The sequence below is a fragment of the Lissotriton helveticus genome, chromosome 7, assembly GCF_964261635.1.
Source record: "Lissotriton helveticus chromosome 7, aLisHel1.1, whole genome shotgun sequence".
Lineage (NCBI taxonomy): Eukaryota > Metazoa > Chordata > Amphibia > Caudata > Salamandridae > Lissotriton > Lissotriton helveticus.
In genome coordinates this window covers 593,917,206-593,941,863 of record NC_136068.1, presented here as the reverse complement: position 1 = coordinate 593,941,863, position 24,658 = coordinate 593,917,206, and the positions used below count along the sequence as shown (strand labels likewise).

Here is a 24,658-nt window from a genome sequence, read left to right as displayed (position 1 = left end):
ACATGCTGGATGATTATAACCGCAGGTTTCCTTCTTCTACTCCTGCTTCTCCAGCACCACTGCCTCCTCCGCAGCCTCAACCGCAACTTCCTCAGGCACCTACACCAGTTTCACCGGCTTCACCGGATGGTACTCGCCCTGACACTGGCGACGAGGATCCGGATCCTCACAACACAGATGACGACGACAATGACGCCGACATGGCTGAGTGGGACGATTATAGGGCTCAAACACCTTCCACTCCGCCCACCTCGCCTCTACATTCGCCCCCAGTGGACATGGCACATTTCCACAATTTGATGATCCGGGCTACAAAACGGTTTCATCTCAAAGTCGAACAACAACAGCATGAAAGTGATTGCTTTCTATACGACTTTAAAGACATCTCACAGAGGCAATCCCACACTATACCAATCGTGGAATATATTTGGAAGGAAGGCCTTAAATTGATGGAACGTCCCAATTCTGTTCCTGCGGTCTTACCCAGATTGGACAGGAAATACAAAGCACCGGCGTCTTCTCCGGCCTGCTTAGTGTCTCAACCGAAGGCAGATTCGGTAATTACTCAGGCTGCGCAAAAAAGATCGCGCAATCCTGCTACGCCACTCACGTCTCCTCCTGATCAGGAAGGCCGCAAATTGGATTCCATAGGGAAGAAATTCACGACCATGGCGGCTACTACAGTGAGGGCGGCAAACACTCTGGCTATACTGGGCCGTTATGACCGCCAGATGTGGTCCGAGATTGCTGCATTGATTCCTCAGCTGCCTGAGGCAATCCGGACAGAAGCACAGGCGATTATTCACGAGGGAGAGTTGATTTCTTCCGAAATCATTGAGTGTGCACTCGATATTTCCTCCACGGGATTTCGACAATTGGCGGGGGCTGCAGTCTTGAGGCGTCAAGGCTGGCTGCGCTCTACCACTTTCCGTCCTGAAGTACAGGCAAGAGTCCTAGATTTACCTTATGACGGAGAATTATTGTTTGGCAAACATGTGGATGATGCCCTTGAGGCGATAAAAAAGGACACTGACACTGCGAAATCCTTGGCGAGCCTACAATACAAGAAACGGCCTTTTCGGGGTGCACGGGGTAGAGGCGGAGGCTCCTCTACTTTTCGTGGCTCAAGTCAATATCGTTCATTCAACACCTACAACGATAACAGACAGCGGGGTGCCTATCAATCTCAAACTCGACAATCCACCTCCAGGCCTTACCAAAGGAAATCCACTTATAGAGGTGGATCAAACACCAAAAAGCAGTGACTGCCTCAGACCCTTCCTTTTGCCGACCGTACATCTTGGAGGTCGCATCTCGAAATACTTTTACAAATGGTCTACAATCACCTCCGACCAATGGGTCCTGGACGTTATATCCAAAGGACATACCCTGGAATTCACAAAATTTCCACCCAATCATCCACCTTCGGGGCCACCACCCCCTCATTTCAAGGACCTTCTGGCCCAGGTGAATTTAATGATCAAAAAAGGAGCCATCGAACTAGTGCCGCAAGATCAACACGGCAAGGGGTTCTATTCCCGCTTTTTCTTAGTCAAGAAGAAGTCGGGGGAATGGCGTCCAATATTGGATCTACGAGCTCTAAACAAATTTCTAATTTCAAAAACTTTTCAGATGTTAACCCTGATCCAAATTCTGAATTTTCTCAATCCAAGCGAGTTCTATTCCACAATCGACCTTCAGGACGCTTACTTCCATGTGCCAATCCACCCCAGACACAGGAAGTATCTCCGCTTCACGGTCGGGCAGCTACACTTCCAATTCAAAGTCCTGCCATTCGGCCTCCGCTCGGCACCAAGGGTTTTTACCAAGATCTTGGCCCCCGTAGCTGCCTTCCTACGTCTCCAAGGTATCCAATTTTACCCATACCTGGACGACTGCCTCATCAAGGCAAGCACTTTTCACCAGACGGAGCAGCACACTCAAGTTTGCGTCTCCCTTTTCCACGCCTTGGGGCTTTCAATCAATTGCCAGAAGTCACACTTTCAACCTTCACAACGGAGAAATTTTCTCGGAGCCTTGCTAGATTCTCGGCAGGGAAAAGTGTACGTTTCCCAGGAAAGACAAGACCGCATGTTAATGATGGTGCGCTCCCTCCAATCAAAACTGTCCGTTTCTGTCCGAATGTTCAAATCATTCCTTGGCATGGCATCCTCGTGCATCCACCTCATTCCAAATTGCAGATTGCACATGAGGACTCTCCAGGAGGAACTGGACAGGCAGTGGAAACAGGTGTCGGGGTCCTTCGAGGACAAGGTCCTTTTAACACCTCGCATACAGAAAGCGCTGGAGTGGTGGGCTCACCCTCCACACATATCTGCAGGCCGTTCATTCCAGGACGAACCCCCAACTCTGACGCTTACGACAGACGCGTCTCTCGAAGGCTGGGGAGCGCATCTCGACGGCATGTCTGTGAAAGGGAAGTGGACGGCAATACAACGAACTTGGCACATCAATCGTCTGGAACTCTTGGCGATTTTCTTAGCCCTCAAATCTTTCCAGAGGTTAGTGCGGGGACACACTTTGCTGGTGAGGACGGACAACACCACCAGCATGCACTACCTCAACAAGCAGGGCGGCACGAGGTCTCTTCCACTTTCTCAACTAGCACAAGAAATATGGGATTGGGCGATCCAACGTCAAATTCATCTCACAGCCATTCACGTGCCAGGCGTGGCCAATGTTCTGGCGGATTCACTCAGCCGAGCGTCATCAGACAATCACGAGTGGGAACTCAATCAGCCCACGTTCGAGTACATCTTCCGGCGGTGGGGCCAGCCACGGATGGATCTGTTCGCGACTGCTGTCAACAAGAAATGCCCACGCTTTGCAAGTCGGCATCCCCACAGAGAGTCGAGCGGGAATGCATTTTCGATCGATTGGTCGAACGATTTCATCTATGCTTTCCCTCCACTTCCTCTGATCCCTCGTTTGTTACACAGGATGAGGTTCCAACCTTGTCGCATCATCCTGATCGCACCCAAGTGGCCGAGACGTCCATGGTTCACGGACCTGCTCCTCTTCTCCCAGTCCGATCCGTTGCCACTCCATCCTCTGCCGCACCTCCTCACGATGCAGCAGGGACTAATTTGTCATCCGGATCCAGCATACCTTCAACTCCATGCCTGGAACCTGAGTACAATGAATTTGCACGTTTAACTATTGACAAGGACTGCAGGGAGGTGTTAGCGCGGGCTCGCGCTCCCTCCACCATAAAAACGTACCGACTCAAGTGGAAACGTTTCTGTGTCTGGTGCCGCACCAAGGATTTGGACCCAATGACTGCAAAACCTGAACAAATTTTACCTTTCTTTTTATCCCTGGCAAAATCAGGTCTGTCCCACTCAACTCTTAAAGTGTTTCTGGCGGCGATTTCCCGTTTCCGCCATGATGGTTCCACATCTTTATGTTCTTCAAGGATCATTAAACAATTTTACAAGGGCCTTTTTAGGATGTTTCCACCTATCCGTCGCCCTCCGCCTGCCTGGCGTTTGAATTTGGTCTTGTCTCAACTACTTCTACCACCATTTGAACCTATTCACTCGGCAACTCTTAAATTTCTCACGTGGAAAGTTGCTCTTTTACTCGCCTTAACGTCCTCAAGACGTGTCAGTGACATCCAGGCGTTTACCATACAGCCTCCTTTCCTGAAATTCTCCAAAGAGGCTGTGACATTACGAACTAATCCTAAGTTCATCCCGAAGGTTCCCAGTGACTTTCATCTCAACGAACCTGTAATTCTGAAAACTTTCTTTCCTGCTCCGCAAACTCCAGCTGAGCGGTCATTGCATTCATTAGATTTGAAACGTTGTCTCAAATTCTACATTCAACGAACTGCACCTATCAGAAAATCGGATCAATTGTTTGTGGCATATGGTCCAACTTGCAAAGGACAACCTGTTACCAAGCAGACTATAACCAGGTGGATCTCCTCTACCATATCCTTCTGCCACCAACGGGCTGGAAAGCCCCTTCCTGCTCCTGTTCGAGCTCATTCAACTAGAGCAGTGTCTACTTCGGCTGCCCTTTTTGCGGGGGTACCCTTACGCCAGATCTGCAGAGCTGCTACTTGGTCGAGCAGCCATACTTTTACTAAGCACTACTGCCTGCAATCAACAGACGCCGCGGATGCGGCAGTGGGTCAAGCGGTGCTGCGGAATCTTTTCCAGTAAAGGTGAGCCTCTGTTGCTACCCGCCTCCAGTCATAAAGGTTTTGTTTTTCATAATAATGTTTTGGTATTTATTGCTTATTGCCATATATATTTACCTTCTTTGCTTGATGTATTACCTTTATGACTTGTGTGATCATTTACTGCTTTCTACTCTATTCAAGCATGTGAATCTATGAAAGACACCCCTAATACTGGAGAAGAACTATAGTTACTTACCTGTAAACTGTGGTTCTCCAGTATTGGTGTCTTTCATAGATTCACATGCGACCCTCCCATCCTCCCCTCAGAGGCTCTCTTCTCCTCAGGCACTTTTATTTACTCTGTGCTACGAAAATCTGAGGACTTGGGCTTCTGAGGAGAAGGTTCTAGAGGAGGCTACAGCCTGATTGGCTGGAATGTGATCCAACACATAATGACTCTGATATGCTACTAAAGTGAGTTCTCCCTTAGGCTTTTCAATGGGCCTATTGTGTTCTATGGTACTTTTAGAATTTACAATTTACTGCACTATATGTATGTATATTTTTATTAGTTATATTTTTCATGTATACATGCATATATGACTGCTATTTTATGTACCGTGGGACTCCCACTTCGACGACGGGGGATATTCAAGCATGTGAATCTATGAAAGACACCAATACTGGAGAACCACAGTTTACAGGTAAGTAACTATAGTTCTTCCCACTGCACTCTCACTGCCAGACTCCACGACGCAGGCTTAGAGGGAAACACCCTCAAATGGCTCCGCTCCTTCCTCACCGACAGAACCCAAAGAATCAGACTGCCACTCTTCCCCTCCGAGATCAACTGCGGAGTACCTCAAGGATCATCTCTCAGCCCGACACTCTTTAACATCTACATGGCCCCCTAGCAGCCATCGTCGGGCAGCACAGACTAAACATAGTCTCCTACCCCGATTACATCAAACTCATCCTCTACCTCATCAGGATCCTGCCACCACCCGACTCAGCTTCCAGGAAGGAATGAAGGACGTTGCATCCTGGATGAGCAGCAGCTGCTTGAAGCTCAACTCGGAAAAGGCAGAGGTCCTTGTCCTCGGACCCTCACCCTCCTCATGGGACAACACCTGGTGGCCGCCACCCTCAACAGCCCACACACCCCCACGGACCACGCCCAGAACCTCAGCATCGTACTGTACTCCTCCCTCCCCTTGACACGACAAGTCAACACCGTCTCCTCCACCTGCTTCAACACCCTTCGCATCCTTGACAAGACCTTCAAATGGATCCCTCCCGAATCAAGAAAGACCATCACCAACGCACTCATAACCAGCATACTGGACTACGGAAACACCCTCTATGCCGGAATCAACAAGTCCCTGCTCCGCAAACTCCAGACAGTACAGAACACCGCAGCCAGACTCGTCCTCGGCATCCCTCGACAAGAACACATCTCCCAACACCTGTGAGACCTCCACTGGCTCCCAGTCGAGGAGAGAATAACCTTCATTATACTCACCCATGCCTACAAATGCCACCTCAACACTGGACCCCAATACCTCAACGAAAGTATACACTTCCACGTACCCAAGAGAAACCTCTGATCCGCCGACATCGCCCTTGCTGAAACCCTGCGCATCTGCAGAGCCTGATCTGGTGGAAGAGCCTTCTCCTACATCGCGACCAAGACCTGGTACGAGCTCCCAGTTGACATAAGACATGCCCTCTTCTGCACATCTTCAGGAAAACCCTCAAGACCTGGCTCTTTGACTGACCGGAGCTGCTACCCTCCCCCCTCCCCCTTCCAGAGTACCTTGACACCCTCACGGGTGACTAGTGCGCTTAATAATTCCCTGATTGATTGATTGACTGACTTGTGCAAATTGTGGAAACAGTCACATACAAGATGGTGTCTTCCTTGTCCGTCTTCAGTCTCGGTTGATATGGCTTGGGTGGAAACCAATGATTCTTGGGGGTGGGCAATGGCCTACCCGTTCTGAGGTACTGGCTCTTTTCAGATCGCCCCATTGGTCTTTCTCTATAAAACTGATTTTGCAACTAACTTGGATTCTTTTAATAGACAACGGATGATGACCATTTTTTGAAATGTTTTTGAGAACAAAAACATTGAAGGTCATGCCCAGGGTGTGGGTTTCAAATAAACATGCTGGTAAATCATTTTTGACATGCCTGTTGCGACGCCCACAATACAAAACCTTGACAAAAATAAGGAGTCGTTCTGAGCAGTGTCGCTAGATGGCAGCATTATGCACACTTTGTAAATCTATTAGAGAGACCAAGCTGGAAAATTACTGTTGCAGGCAAGAGATTTGTTACTTAATTTGTCCGATATGGAATCTGGAGGTATAAAATGTGATCCCAGTTTACCTCATCGGACTAATTTCACAGTGCTTTCAAAATCTCCACTTTCCTGATGCGGATATTAATGTTCCTTAGCTGCCATAATTAGGAATGTTTGGAAACAAGCTAAATGTCAGTGTAAAGTGCTAAGAATGCTGCACAATTACAGTCGTGAAATAATCATAAGCCATACCACCATGAAGCGCAAATGCGATTTTATTAGTACACGGTTGCAAAAACAGTTAGTCAACCTCAAAACATCATTAACATAGCTTCAAACATCTTGATACGTCATCCCCCTCTTCACCCAACAATTCTCACCTCGCACCAAGCTTTGACCCCATACCATGCCTTCTTTCCCCTCACTCACTGACCTCCTTCCATTCCCCAAACTCTCTACTACCTTACCAAACATCCTACAATGAAGCCTCCTTGTCCTGTTCCAAGAATCCTTCCCACCGTCTTCCTTCATCTGTGCTCCCCTCACCACCCCCAATGCAGCCGACATCCCTACAACCTGTCCTATAATTGCATTTGCTGTTGAAACAGTCCCCCCACCACTCCCCCAAATTTTGGTGTATTTGGGTGGTTCTTTTATCTCCCTCCACCCAGTGGTGATAATGTGTCCGGAAGAGGCTGTCCACGGCCTTCCTGACCTCTTAAATATCTCTCCTTTACTCCTGCCCCTTCCCCTGTCCCTACCTACCCCCTGTCTTGGCCTCATCCATCTGACAAATATCCCTAGGGGGAAGACTGGCTTCGCCTTTTGCTCCCCCCTGGGTCCCTTCGGTCTCAGTAGCCTGAGAACAGTGGGTCAGACTTCAGGGCAATAGATCTGTGGTTCAGGAGTACAATGGTTGGGATCAGTGAAGAACGTTTTTTTAGATACACCACTGAGGGGCACTGCTAAATCAGTGATCCGGATTGACCTGGCGGATTTTAGTAAATCTGAAATCTGCAATTTACAAAATGAACTGATTTTGATATAAGAATTGCATGTTCGGGATCTAGAGCAAATCTTAAAATGCTATTCTCTCTGATTCTATAGTTCTAGCACACACACCAACATTTTAGAAGAGAAAAGTGGGAGATGTAAAAAAAAAATTGGGAGAATGTGTTTCACCCATTGACTTTTATTGGAGCAGAGGCAATTTAAATAAATGTTTTCACTTGAGGAATCTGGAGTCTCCTCTCTAAATCAGGTCTATTGGCATGTATTTTCTAGTAACACCTGAGACACTCAGTCACGCTTAGTGAATGACACAAATTGCTTTTAGGTTTGTGCCACATGAAGGCTCCTCTCCATTGTTAGTTTATTACTTGGTATTTTATGATTTTATTTCTCGATCGATATTAACATTGTGTGGTCATGTTCTGTCTCCTCCCCCCCCCACCTTCCCCATTTCTCATTCCCTCTCCTACCCTCTCTCTATTTCTTTCGTTGCCTCCCTTCATCCTTTGTGCTCTCTATTCGTCCTAATTTTTTGCCTTTCGCTCTCTCGTTGTACTCCTCTTTCTCACTTTCGCCATTCTCTCCCTCGCCTATTTTCAACTTGCTTAATATGGCTTTCATGTTTCTCCTTTGTCTAACCCTCTCTGCCCCCTAACATCCCCCCCCCCCATGTCCCTTCCCATATCCCCTCCTTTCTGCCTGTCGTCTGTTCCCCTTGGCAGGAGGCGGCAGCCATCATTGCTCAGCGGACAGAGAACCCCCTGGAGTTCTTTAAGCAGCAGGAGAGAGTGGCTTCCACCGGCTCGGACACACCCGTTCCTGTTGTGCACCACAGACCGAGTGAGTAGAGTTATGGTTGTGTTATGTTATGCGCTTGTTATCGAATGCATCTGTCACTGTGAGTTGCTTCTTGGCGCCAAGATTAGACCTGTCCTTACAATAGCCACAGTGCAATAAATAGCTGTATTTTTACCGGTTTTCAGAGTTCAATGTGGTTTATAGTTTCTAATGTCTGGCTACTATGGCAAGTTGTCGCCTGCCCTCTTATCCCTTCGACTTGTTGCAAGAATATTTAAGCAAGATGATGTCCCTCATGATCTAACTGGAGAGTAATCTTGGAATTTCTCTTTGGCTCTTTGTGATAGTTTGCTCGGTTTGTTGTGCAAAGTGTCTTGAAATCCATGTGTTAAACGACTGTGAGCGGTTGCAGTTTTTCACAAGCTGGTGTGATGCAGTCTGAGCATGGGGGGACTGAGCAATAGATGTGCTGCAGAGTGACAAAGTGTATCTTATCTATTGATAAGATATCCTGAAATCCCCAGATAAGTGCAGCAAGAGTAGTCCCTTGACAGGTTACCAAGCACATAGCAGCTTAGTCCTTGTAGGCAGGAGCAAGATGTGGGAATGTTCTCTTTGAGGATTTAAGCTGAAAGAATCCTTGAACCACCCAAGTCAACTGGGGTCCCATGTATAGGTTGTCAACAAAAAGACCTCCAAGATTCTTCAGCATCCGAGCAAGTTTGGATCAAGAGGCACATATTGGGTTCAAAGTTATGGGCCACATGTCCACACAGTCTTCTCCCAACCTTATTTTAGTTTTAGTTGGGTTATTATTAAACCATTGGTTGCCACCCATTCATCATAAAACATGAGCACACTGAGAACAAATTTCTTGTGGATTCAGTGGCAATTTATATACTCATTATATTTATACACTTTTATGACCAACACGTCCAATAAAATCAGAGCTATGATCGGCTCATGTCCTCCTCATACCTGAAGCTGTCCCGTATGCCAGTTATCCCTTATCCAGTTTATCTGAGAGTGCAGACCCTGCCTGGGCCAGGTCCAGCCAATCATCAGGTTCTGCAATTGAGTAGGTGTGATTCACTGTTCATTCCATGATCTTAGAAGGCCGTGGTATGTGGCGATTGAGTAAATAGACCTACATCAGAGTAGCTGTCTGTAAGTAGTGCGTTATTCATTTTTAAAGTCACACGTTTCTATTGGAGATTGGACGGGTGAAAGTTGGAGATATCAGAGGTGCCAACTTGGGTCTTCTTCAACAATGGGGGTAGGCTAGTCTGAAAGCTACAAAGAATTTCCCATGGGAGAGACCGTCATCAAGTGAGGGAGATGCCCAGCAACTAACAAAACTGTCGCCACACTCTTATAGTTTGTACAGAGAACAGATCTGAGTGTGATCTTGAGCACCTTCTGGACAGTACTAGTTCTGGGAGTTGTTTTGGAAGGCTTTCACCTTTTTGAAATGTGGGAGTAGCTCCTGTCTCTTAGTGCCTCTTAATGGTATTGGTGAAGTAATAGGGTGTGCTGATAGTAATTGTTTGCTTTTCAAAGATGGTTCTGTGGTTGCTAGGTACTGTCCTGTTAAAGAGCGAGTCCAACAAGTTAGCACCAGGAGAGCATGCGCAGGGCATCACTTGGTGGTGGATGAGAGAGTGTGTGACTGCATAATGTAGCAAAGGTGTTGGAGAGGGCGTATTAGAAGAGAGGATACGCAAGTGGTTTTGGAAATGCTGGGTTTACCTAGGTAACAGATTTGCTAGCTAGGGTTGCGGGCTAGTTGGCCTTTGAAAAACAAACACCCAAGTAAGAAGTCAACCTTTCCTGGAAAAGGAGAAGAGGAGGCTAGGGGTCAAAAGACAGCAGCAGAAAGGATCATGAAGTAAACTGGATTAGACTGACCAACCCTCTTACAGCAGGGCAGTCAGCAATATGGAATGCTGGATAAAGGTGTCACCTAGGAACAAGATAATTGAAGAGATTAAATTCTCACTTTAAAGATGCTCCAGGTCACAGGTGTCCAGCCTATGTCTGCGAGGACTATATGTAAGATATTCTGGAAATAGGCGTGATATATATATATATATATATATATATATATATATATATATATATATATATATATATATATATATATATATATATATATATATATATATTTATGACTTTTTTTTAACAAGTTTTATTCATTTTATAATATGTACCAGGGTTTGAAATACCCCATGCAGCATAACTTCAAGATATTTCTTGAGGCTGACCATTGCACGCACACATTCATAACTTTTTATTCCGTATGTCAAATTAATGCTACCAGACTAACAGACTCTTTCTAGATTTGTCCGTTGACTTTGCATTTCTTAGTTGCTAATTCCTGTCTTATGCCTCACAATCTGAGGGTCACTTACCAGCCAGCACAAATATAAATGGAATGAAAACAAGAGCCAAACAAAGCAGTTAACCATTCGTACTCTTGGGGTATAACAGTAGTTCAGTGTTTGTGAAGAAAGTCCCGGAGATTTCCGTAGTCCACAGTTATATATCTCTAGCATCCTACTCCTCATTAGAGCTTCTAGATCTAGAGGTGTCGCTTCCATGGTTCCATATCTGACTCCAAGGCCGATGAAAGTAAGGAGTTGGAGGAGGGGTGCAGAGCGAGTTGAGCCCATCAGTTTGTCTCCAGACTTGCTTTGAAACATTTAATCTGGTTGGAATTCATGTAAAGTCAGTGGGATTCCTAAAGAATTTTCATGGATCCAGCCCTAGCGACATGCCTTGGCCTCTCCTAGTCTAAATTCATGATGGTCACATAAACTGAGGGCCAAAAAGTCCATGGAAATATCTATTCAGACAGGCCCAGGAACACAACGGTTTCTAAAGTCTTGTAATGCCCCTTTGGGTGAACGTTGAGTACGAAGATAACTTCTTTGTTTGGTTCCTCCTATGTAAAAGGTGGGATGAAATCAACTGTACTTCAGTCACCTTAAGATGTGACGCTGGGACGGGAACGTGATGTAAGCTCACAGGGGCCATCACTGGGGAAGGATCCTCAAGAAGGGACAGGAGACCGGTTCTAACAATTAGAGCGTCAATAGGGAGGAGCTTGGTCTAGGTACAGGGATACAATCGGGAAATATCATGACTTTTTAAGGAGTTGGATGGTTCTCGAGTAAGAGGAGTCACACATCTCATTCAATTTCCACAGCTCTGCTCAACAACCACCACCTCCACATCCATACACTCCCTTTCCTGCCTAAGTCATACTTTACAGGTTCAACCCTATATCGACTAGTGCTTTCAATACTATCCCAATTTCCAACTGGTTCCTTGGCATCGAGGTCCACCCCAGGCCCCAATCCTTACTGTGCAACCCCTCTTCCAGAATCCTCATGTCCTCTACACTCCGCTAATTTGTTCTTCCCCACCTTCTGTTAATTCCTGTTTCCCACTGACACCATCTATGAATCTCACAGTTTAAAAGTGACATCCAGGAATCCCTCAATTCAGTTGCTTGGTGATGGTTGTTCACCACTGCCCCATTACCAGTCTGCACTCCCCCGGTAATCCCAATTCCATGGTGAGAACTGTACTTTTCATTAGGCGCTTCCTACTTCACCACAGCTATACTCATTTTAAAGTCTGTTTGACCAGGTACTGAATGGTCCCATGCATCCCTATCTTAAACCCAGTTTGCCTAATCTTCCCTCTGATAAAGCTCTCACTCTCTCGTGACTTTTCAGTTATGCCGCTGTTACCAATAGACCCCTGTGACATGTTGGTTCCTGTGTTTCTCCCACCGTTTCCCAAGACGTCTTTCCATGGCCCTTTGATCCAATTCATTTAGTTACTTGGTGGCTTCCTCTGCCCTTCCATTGCCCTGTGAATGCCTCTTTTCCTCCACTTCCGGTTTTGTACAGCCCCTGGGGTTTCCCCATTAACCTCTTCTTTTGGATTAGTTTTCTTTACCTCCGCTTCTCCTACCGATCTTTCCATTATGAGTCCTATCTTTCAGCGATCACTCTATTTGCTAATTTAGAGGTAACCCCTTGGTATGTATCACTCAGCCCGACACCTTACACCCACTGGGTTCCATCTGACTCAATTTTCTCTAATTTTTCAGGCAGTCACTCCGATGTTGCCCAAAGAACACCCGGCTCCTCAGCCACCAGTCCACCCGACTCCAGCCCTTCCTCCAGCACCCCCATCTGTGACGACAGTGAGGGGCCTCCAGACACTCCCTACCCAGCTCCCAAAGGTGAGTGATTCAAGAGGTGGGGCGACTATGGGACATGTGTTAGATGCTTTGTGTAACTGGTCCTGTTCAAAACCACTGTAAAGTCTACTAATGGGCTCCCACTTTGATGCTTGACAAGGCAGAGGCACTCTTCAAACCAATCACTGCTTCCTTGTCCTGTTAAACAGGCATTAGCAAAGCCAATACCCTCCTCGAAGGCCGGGCAGGGGCAACTCAGTTGCTGGGGAAAACCAGAAATAAAAGGTGTGTGGGGTGAGCTAATGGAAGCAATACATGAATTGGGGGGCCGAATAGGATTTTAAGGTTGGCAGCAGCACCCAAAGTGGAGAAGATGAAAATACATAAATTACCATGGAGTTCTGAAAGAAAATGAAAAAAAGATAGTTTCATGAACTTATGGCCAGATTCATCAAGCCGAAAACGGCTCGCAAAGGGCTAGATTCTGGGAATCTGGCCCTTTGCGAGCGCTATTTTTGCATTTGGGATTCATCATCCCAAATGCAAAAATCGCATTAGTAGAAATCGCAAATTTGCGAAGAATTGCATTTAAGGAATCTCAATTAGAGATTCCTTAAATGCAATTCATGAACCATTTAAAAATTGCGAATTTGCAATCTGGGGCCGCCATTTACCGCGAAGTCTGACTTCGTGGTAAATAGCGAAAACTTAGAAAAATGCACTTTAGTGCATTTTTCTAAGTTGTATGTTACACACACACATGTCCTTTGGACATGTGTGTGCGCAACACCAGTGTACATGAGCATTTCAGGGGTGCTACAGGGTGTCCTTTGGACACCCTGGCACCCTTGAAATTGCTTCCTTATTTGCGATTTGCTAATTGCTAATCGCAAATAAGGAATGACTCCCCATTCATTCCTATGGGCCTTTAGGCTCATAGGAATGAATGGTAAAGCCATTCCTTATTTGCGATTAGCAATTAGCGAATCGCAAATAAGGAGACAGTAGAAATCGCTATTATTTTTGCGATTTCTACATGAATCCCGTTTTGCGAGTCTTTAATAGCGATTCCTTAATAATCGCTGTGAAGGATTCGCAAAACGGGACTTTGATGAATCTGGGGGTAAGTGTTTGGGCCAAAGTTAGGTAAGCGCTGGTTAAAAATAAGTTATTATAGTTCTTTTGTGGCGGAGGGTATGCTGTGGATAAAAGAGGGGGTAAGTAGTTCCTGATTTTGGGAGAAAACCTTTAGAGTGATTAACACAATGTTTTTTTGTTAAGAGTTTTGAGCGCTTTAATATTCTTTTTAATTGCAACTTTAAAAAAAATGTTTTGAGCAACGTTATCTTCTATTAAGAAAATCAAATGGGAAGGATAGGTGATGCATTAGTATCTCCTGTGAAGCCCATTTCACAATAAGATTAATATAGGTTACAGATGCATTTTTAAGTCATTAGTTAAGAAAAAAACTTGAAGCGAGTAGAGAAGATGATGTCTCTGAGTACATGAGTTTGCATAATATTGCTTACTTTTTACAGTATGTCTCGGATCATGTTCCATAAAAAGGTCAGATTTCCTAACTATTTCAGATTGGTAACGACGTGGCCTCCATCGTCTGAGATTGCTATTCACAAAACTCTGAAACGAATCCCAGATTTGGTCATATTTCAATACAGGGCATTTTGACAAGAAGCGGTATTGTGGCACCCTGCGACTTAAAAACAACGTGTAAGGAAAACCACATAACACCAGAAACCTCATGGAGACCAACAAATAGAGAAATCAACAAAGCAAACAATTCCTTCCTAAGAAGTCTGATTTGATAATAGAAGCCAAAATGAATAGTAAATAGTTTCACAATCATTACCCCAGAACCCTAAAAATTCCACTTCTGCATCACATCCATTTCAGATCCAGAATTCTGAGATGGGCCTTGTTTATAGGCCTGCAGAAGGCTAGCTTGGACATTCGCTGCCAATAAAATCCGACAGGAAAGGGAGTTCAGTTGTCTGGTAAGCCCGATTGATTATTCGGAGTGCCTTATAATGGATCCTCTGCTTCGTTGGAAGTGAGCGCGGAAACATCTGGCCTCTGAAACATGATTGTATATGCAGACGGCACTGACCCGTCTGATCACCATATTCTTCATTGTTTGCAGTATTTAAATCCTGGCCTCCTGCACTCCTAAGTACAGGGCAGTCCCTTAGACTTGATTGGAAAACAAATCAAGCCCCAAACACTTCTGCTTTTCCATTGGACTGGTAAAAGTGGTTGGACTTTACACTGGAGCTGGAATTTGGAGAAGTAGGCCAACCATATCTTTTGCATCTGGAGCTCAAAGGAGAGATGGGAATCGAACAATACACTAATGCTTTTTTACGCAGCCAGAAATTGTCGGTGTGGGACCTGGCTAGATGGGCCAGACTGGCTCAGCAAAAACTGAACATTGTCTGCATTGAAGCCAGAAGAGTGGACCAGGATGCCTATTAGTCCCCTGTGTATTTTAATGAGAAAGTATGTAACACTGTTGCCACAAATCCTCAGAAATCTTGCCTATCGGTGAGAAGAATAAGACTGAAGAGGTTTATGCGGTAGGCACGCAAGTGTGTACTATTTAATAATGGTCACTGAATGGAGAGCCAGGGCTATAGGTATTGGAGTGATTTGGTTGGAGCGTTCTTTCACAGTGATGTGCCTTTCTTAAGAGGAGATCAGTTGAGTTTTAGGAATAGTAATAAGAATTATGTTACCATAGTCTGCTCTTAGAGGAGCATGACTTGAACAACTTTCTTTAGGTTTTGTTCCAGTAGCAGAGGTTTTATACCACAGGTGAGCATCGGCTGGTAATTGTCTTTTCTTGGCATCTTTTTAAAATGTGTGTATATTTTTAGGTGACTTTATAGAATGAGGTAATGCCTTCAGTGATGACTGTGCACTTTTCAAGGTATTCATAAAATCCAACCAACTTTGAGTTGGGATGGTAAAGAGAGTATCTGTTTTGTTGGGGTAGAATTGTAAGCAATGGGCTGTTATCCAGGACTGGATTTTGTCTCGAATCTTAACTAAATTGGAGATATAATTACTGGTGGAGACCATGTTATCATCCATCTATTGGTGATGTAATATGCTAGAGCCCTTAATGATGTCTTCCTGTAGTTCAAGATGGTAAGTGAAGGAAACGGGTGCTAGAATAGACTCTTGGGGGATCTACCTTCATCTATTGTGATCACTTAGTGAAGTGGGTTTCAAACCAGCTCAAGACCTTGTCTTCAATACCCATGCAGTCTCTTAAAGATTGTAATACGATACCGTGATCGACAGTAACAAAAAGCCACCTATAGATCTAGTAGAATCTAAAGGCAAGAGTCACCAATGTCAATGGTGCGCACGGTATTGCTGATGATTTGCAGAACTAGTATTTTGTTGTTACACCCAGCTCTTAATCCAGACTGGAGATCATGCATGATATTTCTTATTGATAACCTGCTTCTGTTGGTTTTATAACACAACTCCAAATGGACTGATAAAAATGGAAGGTGATCCTGGATGGATGGTATGAAGTTCATCTGTGTCAGCAGATTTCTTTTTTTTTTAAGGAGAGATTTATCTACTTTGTCCAGTGTGGTCGCTCAGTGCTTCCTCATGTCTTTTTTGCTAGGTTTGGTAGACTCTGATCTGAGAAATGAGAAGAGTTTTTATGTTTAGCAATAGTAATTAAAAGAATGGTTTAAGAAATGTCTTTTAACAGAGATATGTTTGGTGATTTTTCTTTTGAACAAGTTCATGTTTGGGGAGTGACTAGAAAATAGATTAAGGACAATTTAAACATGTGATAAACAAAAGCTGCAGATGTTTCAAACTCCTCAATCGCAAGTTTATTTTCAAAGGTCCTGGAGTGAAACACAAAGCATACAACCCGTACAGTGTGGCTACACAATAATGAATGCAGAGAAATGCTTAACTGCCCTAATTTCAGAGATCACTGTGAGCGGACTCTAGCTTATCTTGACAGATCGGGAGAAAGTTTGATAGATGATGAAAAGAACATCCAGGAAACTGAGCAAAGCGCATTTAGGACTGGGGTGGTACGGAAAAGCTCTTTGCAAAATTCGGCATTTTAGGTGCCAATATACAGCTTGAGTTGTCCTCCCAATCTGAACTCTTGGATACATACTTTGCCCTGGAGGTATGGCTAATGAGTCACTTTCTTGGGGTAAGAGCCGCGAGTAAGTCACCTCTCAAAGGGTCCTTCCCCCGTCTGCATTACTAATTTAACTCTTAATGTCCTCTCCTCAACTCCTTGTGTCTGTTGTGGGCGAGGGCTTCAAATTCAGAGAAGGAGGCACCAAGGTATTGTCTTTAGAAACAGAAATACATATTATTATGGGACTAAATGGTGATGGGTGGGCTTACTACCTGCTGGGGTATTTCAATACTTGTCTGCACAAGATCCCAGGGGCATTTTGCTTTCCCGTTGTGGCACTTTCACATTGGGAGCGAGAGGAAAAAGGAAGAGGGTGTGATTTAATGCAGATGAATGGATGGTTGACTAGAATATTGATTGACAAGAATTTGCATACTAAGATATCAATAAATAGTGCTTAATTTTCATGGCATCAGTCCTTTGGTAAACAGTACTGCTCATCTATTCGTAGAAATGGTGATTGTGGAGGTGGCAATAAAGAATTTGTGCTGGAGGAGTAAATGCAGAGTACTAAGTACCAGGCAGTTCTTTGATTACCCAAGATGAAAATAGTAAATTGTTTCTCCACAGACTAAATATACCTGTCATTTTTTCCCAACACCTGCAGGTTCCCTGATTGCAGATTTCAATGCAGATGCAGGCCAAGAGGAGGTGATGCCTGCAAGTGTCCCAGTGACAGAAGATCCATGGAACCCCTTTGGACAGATGCCGCAGGAGTCCAAGCTTGTAGACGAGTGCCCACCTCCTCACCCGGCCCATCTGCCTGACCCACAGATGTCTTGGGCTCCTACTGACGGTTTGGTGCAGGTGGATGACCTGGCGTTCATGGAAACCAAAGAGTCTGAGGCCTTTCCAGCAGCCCCCCTTCCTGAGGAGGCAGAGAGCATCATGGACCTTGGGGACAACGCAAACACTGATGGTGGTCCCACTGCTGTGGACAAAAGCCAGAACCTTCTAGATCTTTGGCAAAGCGATGAAGCTGGTGGCTGGGCAGCGCCTTGCCCAGGGGAGCAGGAGACCGGTGCCTGGGCAGCACCCTGCCCGACAGAGCAGGAGACTGGCAGAGGGGTAGAGGAAGTCCCAGTACCCTTGACCACAGGGGAGCCCATGCAGATGACAGCCCTAGACAGCCTGGCGGGTGGGATGGACGATAACCTCCTGAACTTTGATGAGCTGCCTGAACCGCCAGCCACCTTCTGTGACTTGGAGCCAGAGGACGACCCTCAGAGTATCATCGACATTGAGGGGCCACATCAGATGACACTCAGTTACCAACATGCTTTGCAGGAAGCCTCCAGCTCCCGCGAAATACCTGTGGTGTTGGTGGAGTTAGAAGAATCTCACATGATGACCAATGGCGAAACCCCACAGAAGGAAGGGGCTATGGTGAGCAACCCCTTGACACCAGTGCACGTCACTAATGGAAAACATAAAAGTGATGGGTGAAATACTTTCATTATTGTAGACTAACGGTAATGGCTCAGGGCAGCGTTCCAGTCCATAGTTTTTTTGCTCACCCTGTGATTACAGACACCAACTATAAGCAACCCTACCTCGCTTAAATTGGGAACATAAGCAACCCCAGGTGGTTGTTTGCCTTTCTGGGCCTCATGAATGAGGTGCACGTTGAGGTCTTTGGCGCAGTTAGCACTGGTCCCAGGTCTGACCACATCAATTGACCTAAGGGTGTGTCTCTCAGAAAAAACAAAAAGTGATGGATTGAATGCTTGAATTAATCTCCATCACTCGGCCTCATTCCAGTCCCCCTTTTTTGCTCCCTGCGCTACTACAGGCCAGGACTAGCAACCAAATTGTCTTTGATCCTTCTCCAGTAGAAACAGTCCAGACCAAACAACTAAGTCATAAGTCCACTGAACTGTAACACAAACTAACCAAGGTCGGTTGGACTGTCTCTGTACCCCAGAGCTTTATATCTCCTACTCTGGGTGTGTGAGGCTGGTCCTACCTCAGTTACATTGCAGTGTCCACTTTGATTCCTTGTAGATGTCTCAATTCTTTTCACCCTCCCACAGATCCCTCTGTCTGACACTTGCGGGGACTGTCTTCTTGGTCCTCACAGTAGTTCTTTGTCCCACACTTCAGGGTCTCGATGGAAGGGAGGGTTCAGAGGTAGGACCACGTTCTCTTTTGTAGAAGCTGTAACCACTAAAGCATTCTCTTTACTTTTTTTCAGGTCAGTGAAGGCTACTTCAGCCAATCGCAAGATGATGAGTTTGCGCAGTCAGACGAACTATCTGCCAAGGCCCCTCCAGTATTTTACAACAAGCCTCCAGGTAAGACATTCGCAACCATGCACATTTTGCAAAGTCCTACATATTGGCCGGGGTTGGTAGCTGGAAGCCTGTCTGCTGGTGTGCTGGGTTGGGCCTACTAGACTGGAGCTGTCTTCTGGTGTTTTGTTTATGACTTTTAGGAGCTCAGGAAGGTAGTCCAGGTGGTATGAGTTGGGTGTTTGGTCAGGTGACGCTGGCTGTCTGAAGTGTCCATACATTGCCTGGAAGAGAGTTACTCATGAAAGCCTTAGACAAAAAAGCCGTCAGCCATGTCGTAAACCCAGGCAGCCCATTGCTTCATTGGACGCCCAGACGAACACAGACATATTTCCTTGCTCTTGTTTTTACCTTGCATGTCTCTTGGATTCTTGGAGTACTGTGAATTAGGATGTCATCTTATATGAACCCTGGGTTATCATTTAGGACATTCTTTCTATACGTCACATGTCTAGACATGGTGGTTGACTGAGCATCTGTAATGGGTGTCTGTGCAGAGTTATTTCTCTCTGAGAAGGTATAGAGTAGGGGAAAGGTTAGTTTTACAAAAGGAAACTATTGTGATAGGAGGATGGCAGGCCTGCTACTTGGTTGTCTCCTTCCTTGATTTAACATCTTACAAACACACAATGTTCCCACACAATAGTGAGGAGAGATAAATAACTGTGGAAATAGTCAGTAAACATGCTACCTCGACGTTGGCCTGGATTTGAAAGGGTTGCTTCTGGTCCCTATGATTATTGAATCCACAGGTGGTTGAGAACAGTTTTCAGGGAAAAACCCTATTGAAGAACATGATTTATATGCCCCTACTTTGGTTAGTGACTGGCTTCAAACCCCACTTCGACTTCTAGCCACTGGTCGCACCACATTACCACTACACGCTGGTGATGGATGCATACCACCCACTATCTTTGACACTTACAAAAAATATATATATGGTTTGTGGTCCCAGATACATAGCAACATAGTATTCAGCATTGTCAAATGCTACATCCTGATCAAATCTCAAAATGCGAATCCCCACTTCAATACCATGTCATCATTCAGTGTAGGAAGGCAATATTCTCCTGGCTTGCCTGTTACCATCCTCTAGAATAACCATGTATGTGTAGTATATTCAAACTCCATTTTCTTTGACACTTCACATTTAAAATGTAATCTTTGTGGTTATGCCTGGGCACCTTTGTCTACCATTTAATTTGTTGCAATTGAGATGAATACTAAAGCTCAGATTAATGGTGATTGAAGAGAGACGCATTTGCACCACACCAATATGCCAGTTTTCATAAGGAACTTTGTAGTGCAAGAACTTTTAAGATAAAGTTGCATTGCTGGTGCCTCATGGTGATGACATTGCCTTGTCAAGAGCATAATTCTGTCTCAATACACTAACCGTCTAAACCCACAGCTTTCTTGAGGAAAACATCACTTACAATGCAACTTTTACCACGCAGTGCCTTTACATCGCAACTTTTACAACGCAAACCATTACAACGCATTGCGCTGGGGGGCGCTCTAGGATAGGGAATAGGTTAATTTACTATCCAATAACCTTCTCTAGTGTCCACGGGGACTGGAGTTGGAATAGTAAATTAAATTATTCACTATCCAGCGCCCAAAAGCACTATGCGTTGTAATGGTATGCGTTGTAAAAACCGCGTTGTAAAAGCATGCGATGTAAAAGCATGCGTTGTAATGTCGTACATCCCTTTCTTGAGGCCTTTAATAAGCCTGTAAGCGTGTTGAAAGGTCGGTTTTGCAGCATGAATCTTTTCTGGAATCAAATTCTGTGCATTATTTCGTCATTGAGTGGGTGGGTCCAAAATTGTCTGAGTCCTGTCTTTTTCTCTCTAATTTTTTGTGGGTATCTTGGCGTTGGTGACCGTGTTGTGCGATGCCTTTCTTACATAATGTCAGACTAATGCCCTGGAAGCCCATTTGCATGGTCATCATCTTCAGATTCTTTTCTCTCTTTTGGTTCTGGAAGCACAACCGAGAGTTCTGGAGCCGAAGAGAACAAAATAGTGTTATTGATGAAGGCATCAGAGAATCAGGATAAAAAACGTTTTTTTGTTGATGTATGTCAAGGGAGACCAGGAAAGCACACACACACTGAATCTGGAAATTTTCCACACAAGGACCTCATCCTATGGGTCGGAGCATGAACAACAGGTATGGCGCATACCACTTTGGATATTTACCAAAGTGCCGCCACAAGTTCAACCAGAAAGACACCCACAAGGTGTTCTACCTTTGTCTGCCAAAGGACCACAGCTCAATGGGGTTTGACATATGCTGAATTTCGAAGAAAAGACCCTGAAGATAAGGGAAAAGCAGAGGTTGGTACACTACGCAATGGCACAGTCTCGGTTCAAACATGCATTGCTCTAAGACCTGGGGCAATCGTGTGATGAGAACATTGGCACAAGGGGAAGGCTCCATCGCTGAGTAGGTCTTAAAGATTGAGTAGAAGAAGATACCGTAGAGGACATCAAAGGACAGTGTCACATAATAGTGCCAGGTAGTACAGTAGGGGTGCAGTGCACCCGAGATCCTCTGACTCAAATTCCTCGATGGCCAACCCATTGCATAAAACATCGGCGAAGAATTGGAAGCTCAAGCATAAAGAACCCGAAGGGTCGGAGTCGAAAGACTCTGTTGTGAGGTAAACCCTTGGAACTAGCCTTGACTCCAAAAGGCATTTTGGGAGCACAGGATGAGCAAGGAGTCTCAAGAGAAGGAGACTTCAGCAGCCAAAAAGGCTTTGACACAACAATGACCAAAAAAAGACCCTTTATGTCGAAAGAAACACGTCCTCGAGGCCGAATTGGAGAACCTCATGAAAAGGACAAAGGAATTTAACAACTACTTTAAAGACTTACAATTCAGTTTGAGTCCACAAAGAGAGAAAGCCAGGGAAAAAGAGCAAACTAAGCTGGCACCTCTACCCATACCAAAGCCCCAAGAAGAACAAGAGGAGGAAATGTGTGTGTATGAAGGAGAAACTGAAAAGGGCCAGTTTGCACAAGAGACATTCCTAGGACTGGAAACAGAGGAGGGGTGGCAGGATCTGGACACTGTTTTCCTAAGAGGAAGAATTAAATACTTATTCCTTCCTCAATGCTCACCCCACCCCCTGCATCCCAATGACATGGCAGTGTACAATGTCACATTCAAAAGAGCAGCTGGCAGATATGGGGTTGACTTGAAAGACGACCAGATGGAATCACGATTGCTCTTGAAGATGCTGCTTCCCTCACAAAAAAAGAACCAGTTCCTTGCTATGTTCCTAGGTGTCGTAGACCATGGTGAGGGACCTTCAGGGAGCCAGCTAGATCCAAGTCATTGCTTCCCAGGGTGGAAAAGTATAGGCTCTCTTCCCAGGATCCCACCAACATCCATAATAGTCCCCATAGTATGCAGAAAACTCAAACAGACTGCTGCCATGATAGAGAAAGTAAGTGACTAGAAATGGTGGGACGCAAGACGGAGAGTTCAGCAGACTCTTAATGGGTTATCTCAAACTCAAACACTCTGCTCAATACTTCCCAGAGCAGTACAATAAGAGGGCGAAGGCACGGGTTCAAGGTGGCAAAACCATCTCCAATACATGCCCAAAATCAGCATTAGACACAGCTGACACAGCCAGGAGACTGCTGTTCTCGGACACCACCTTAAGATGGTATGCCTGGCTGAGAGTTTCTGGCTTCATGCAGGAGGTGGTATCTCTGATAAACTTGCCAATTACAAGGGAGAGCCTCTTTGGAAAATCAGTGGACAAATCACTACAAAGAATGAAGAAGGACAACATGACTGTAGAGGTGATGGTCTCCTTTCAGTTCAGATGCCCATTCTAGAGAGGTGTCACGCAAGGAAGAGAGCACCTACAAGGGAATGGGCACAGATCACTGCCCTTCGTCTATTCTTTGTCACAGATTGATACACAGAGTGTACCAGCCAGGTCAGTGGCAGTACCTCACTACACCAAGACAGTTCTTTCAAGGGCCAGAGGAAGAGGTATTGTCCCAAGGGGGGGAGGGGTGGGGGAACCAGTGAGCAATTGAATTACCAGTAGAGCTCTGCCCAGACATCAACAGTAGGGGGCAGGATCAGAGGATTTTCCATGTGTGAAAACAATCCCCTGCGACAAGTGGAGCCTAAACATTATCCTATATACCTGTTCTATAGAACTGTTCTGAAAACTCCCATCAATCAGGCCAAAGACCAAGACCTGCAGGTGGAAGACTGTTGCATCTGTAACAAGATGTCACGGATCTCTTAACCCCTTTAGTGCTGCCGTCGGCCAACGGTCGTCGCGAGCACTACTTTGCCAGTGCTGCGCACGTCCGTTGGCCGACGCAGACGCACCCGTTTTTCCGAACGTTCAGCACTGGCGCAGAACGTTCGAAGCAACAAACGGGTTAAATAAGAACGTGATAGAGAAAGTATCAACAAGAGAGAAGCACCATGGAGTGTACTCAGTTTCCTTCCTAGTACCAAAACAGGACAAGACACGAATGCCCATCCTAAATTTTTGGACGCTAAACAAGTTCATCAAAACACAAAAGTTCATGATGACAACCTTACCAGACGTAGTTCTGTCTGCAAAAAGAAGACTATATGGCAAACAGAGCTCAAAGACTCATACCTGCAGACATGAGATTTTTTTGTTGATGTATGTCAAGGGAGACCAGGAAAGCACACACACACTGAATCTGGACATTTTCCACACAAGGACCTCATCCGTATGGGTCGGAGCATGAACAACAGGTATGGCGCATACCACTTTGGATATTTACCAAAGTGCCGCCACAAGTTCAACCAGAAAGACAACCACAAGGTGTTCTACCTTTGTCTGCCAAAGGACCACAGCTCAATGGGGTTTGACATATGCTGAATTTCGAAGAAAAGACCCTGAATATAAGGGAAAAGCAGAGGTTGGTACACTACGCAATGGCACAGTCTTGGTTCAAACATGCATTGCTCTAAGACCTGGGGCAATCGTGTGATGAGAACATTGGCACAAGGGGAAGGCTCCATCGCTGAGTAGGTCTTAAAGATTGAGTAGAAGAAGATACCGTAGAGGACATCAAAGGACAGTGTCACATAATAGTGCCAGGTAGTACAGTAGGGGTGCAGTGCACCCGAGATCCTCTGACTCAAATTCCTCGATGGCCACCCCATTGCATAAAACATCGGCGAAGAATTGGAAGCTCAAGCATAAAGAACCCCAAGGGTCGGAGTCGAAAGACTCTGTTGTGAGGTAAACCCTTGGAACTAGCCTTGACTCCAAAAGGCATTTTGGGAGCACAGGATGAGCAAGGAGTCTCAAGAGAAGGAGACTTCAGCAGCCAAAAAGGCTATGACACAACAATGACCAAAAAAAGACCCTTTATGTCGAAAGAAACACGTCCTCGAGGCCGAATTGGAGAACCTCATGAAAAGGACAAAGGAATTTAACAACTACTTTAAAGACTTACAATTCAGTTTTAGTCCACAAAGAGAGAAAGCCAGGGAAAAAGAGCAAACTAAGCTGGCACCTCTACCCATACCAAAGCCCCAAGAAGAACAAGAGGAGGAAATGTGTGTGTATGAAGGAGAAACTGAAAAGGGCCAGTTTGCACAAGAGACATTCGTAGGACTGGAAACAGAGGAGGGGTGGCAGGAACTGGACACTGTT

General features: G+C 45.4%; 1 protein-coding gene across 5 annotated transcripts in view; it reads left to right on the top strand.

Moving 5' to 3' along the window:
* The window catches only part of DBN1 (drebrin 1), a 258,527-nt gene that overhangs the window by 206,461 nt on the left and 27,408 nt on the right, over positions 1-24,658 (top strand). For all 5 annotated transcript variants that reach the window (XM_078652761.1, XM_078652760.1, XM_078652759.1 and 2 more), the window contains 4 exons: positions 8,189-8,306; positions 12,388-12,522; positions 17,292-18,070; positions 18,879-18,978. In XM_078652761.1, coding sequence (XP_078508887.1) covers positions 8,189-8,306; positions 12,388-12,522; positions 17,292-18,070; positions 18,879-18,978 — 1,132 coding nt within the window. The remainder of the gene's footprint in view (positions 1-8,188; positions 8,307-12,387; positions 12,523-17,291; positions 18,071-18,878; positions 18,979-24,658) is intronic.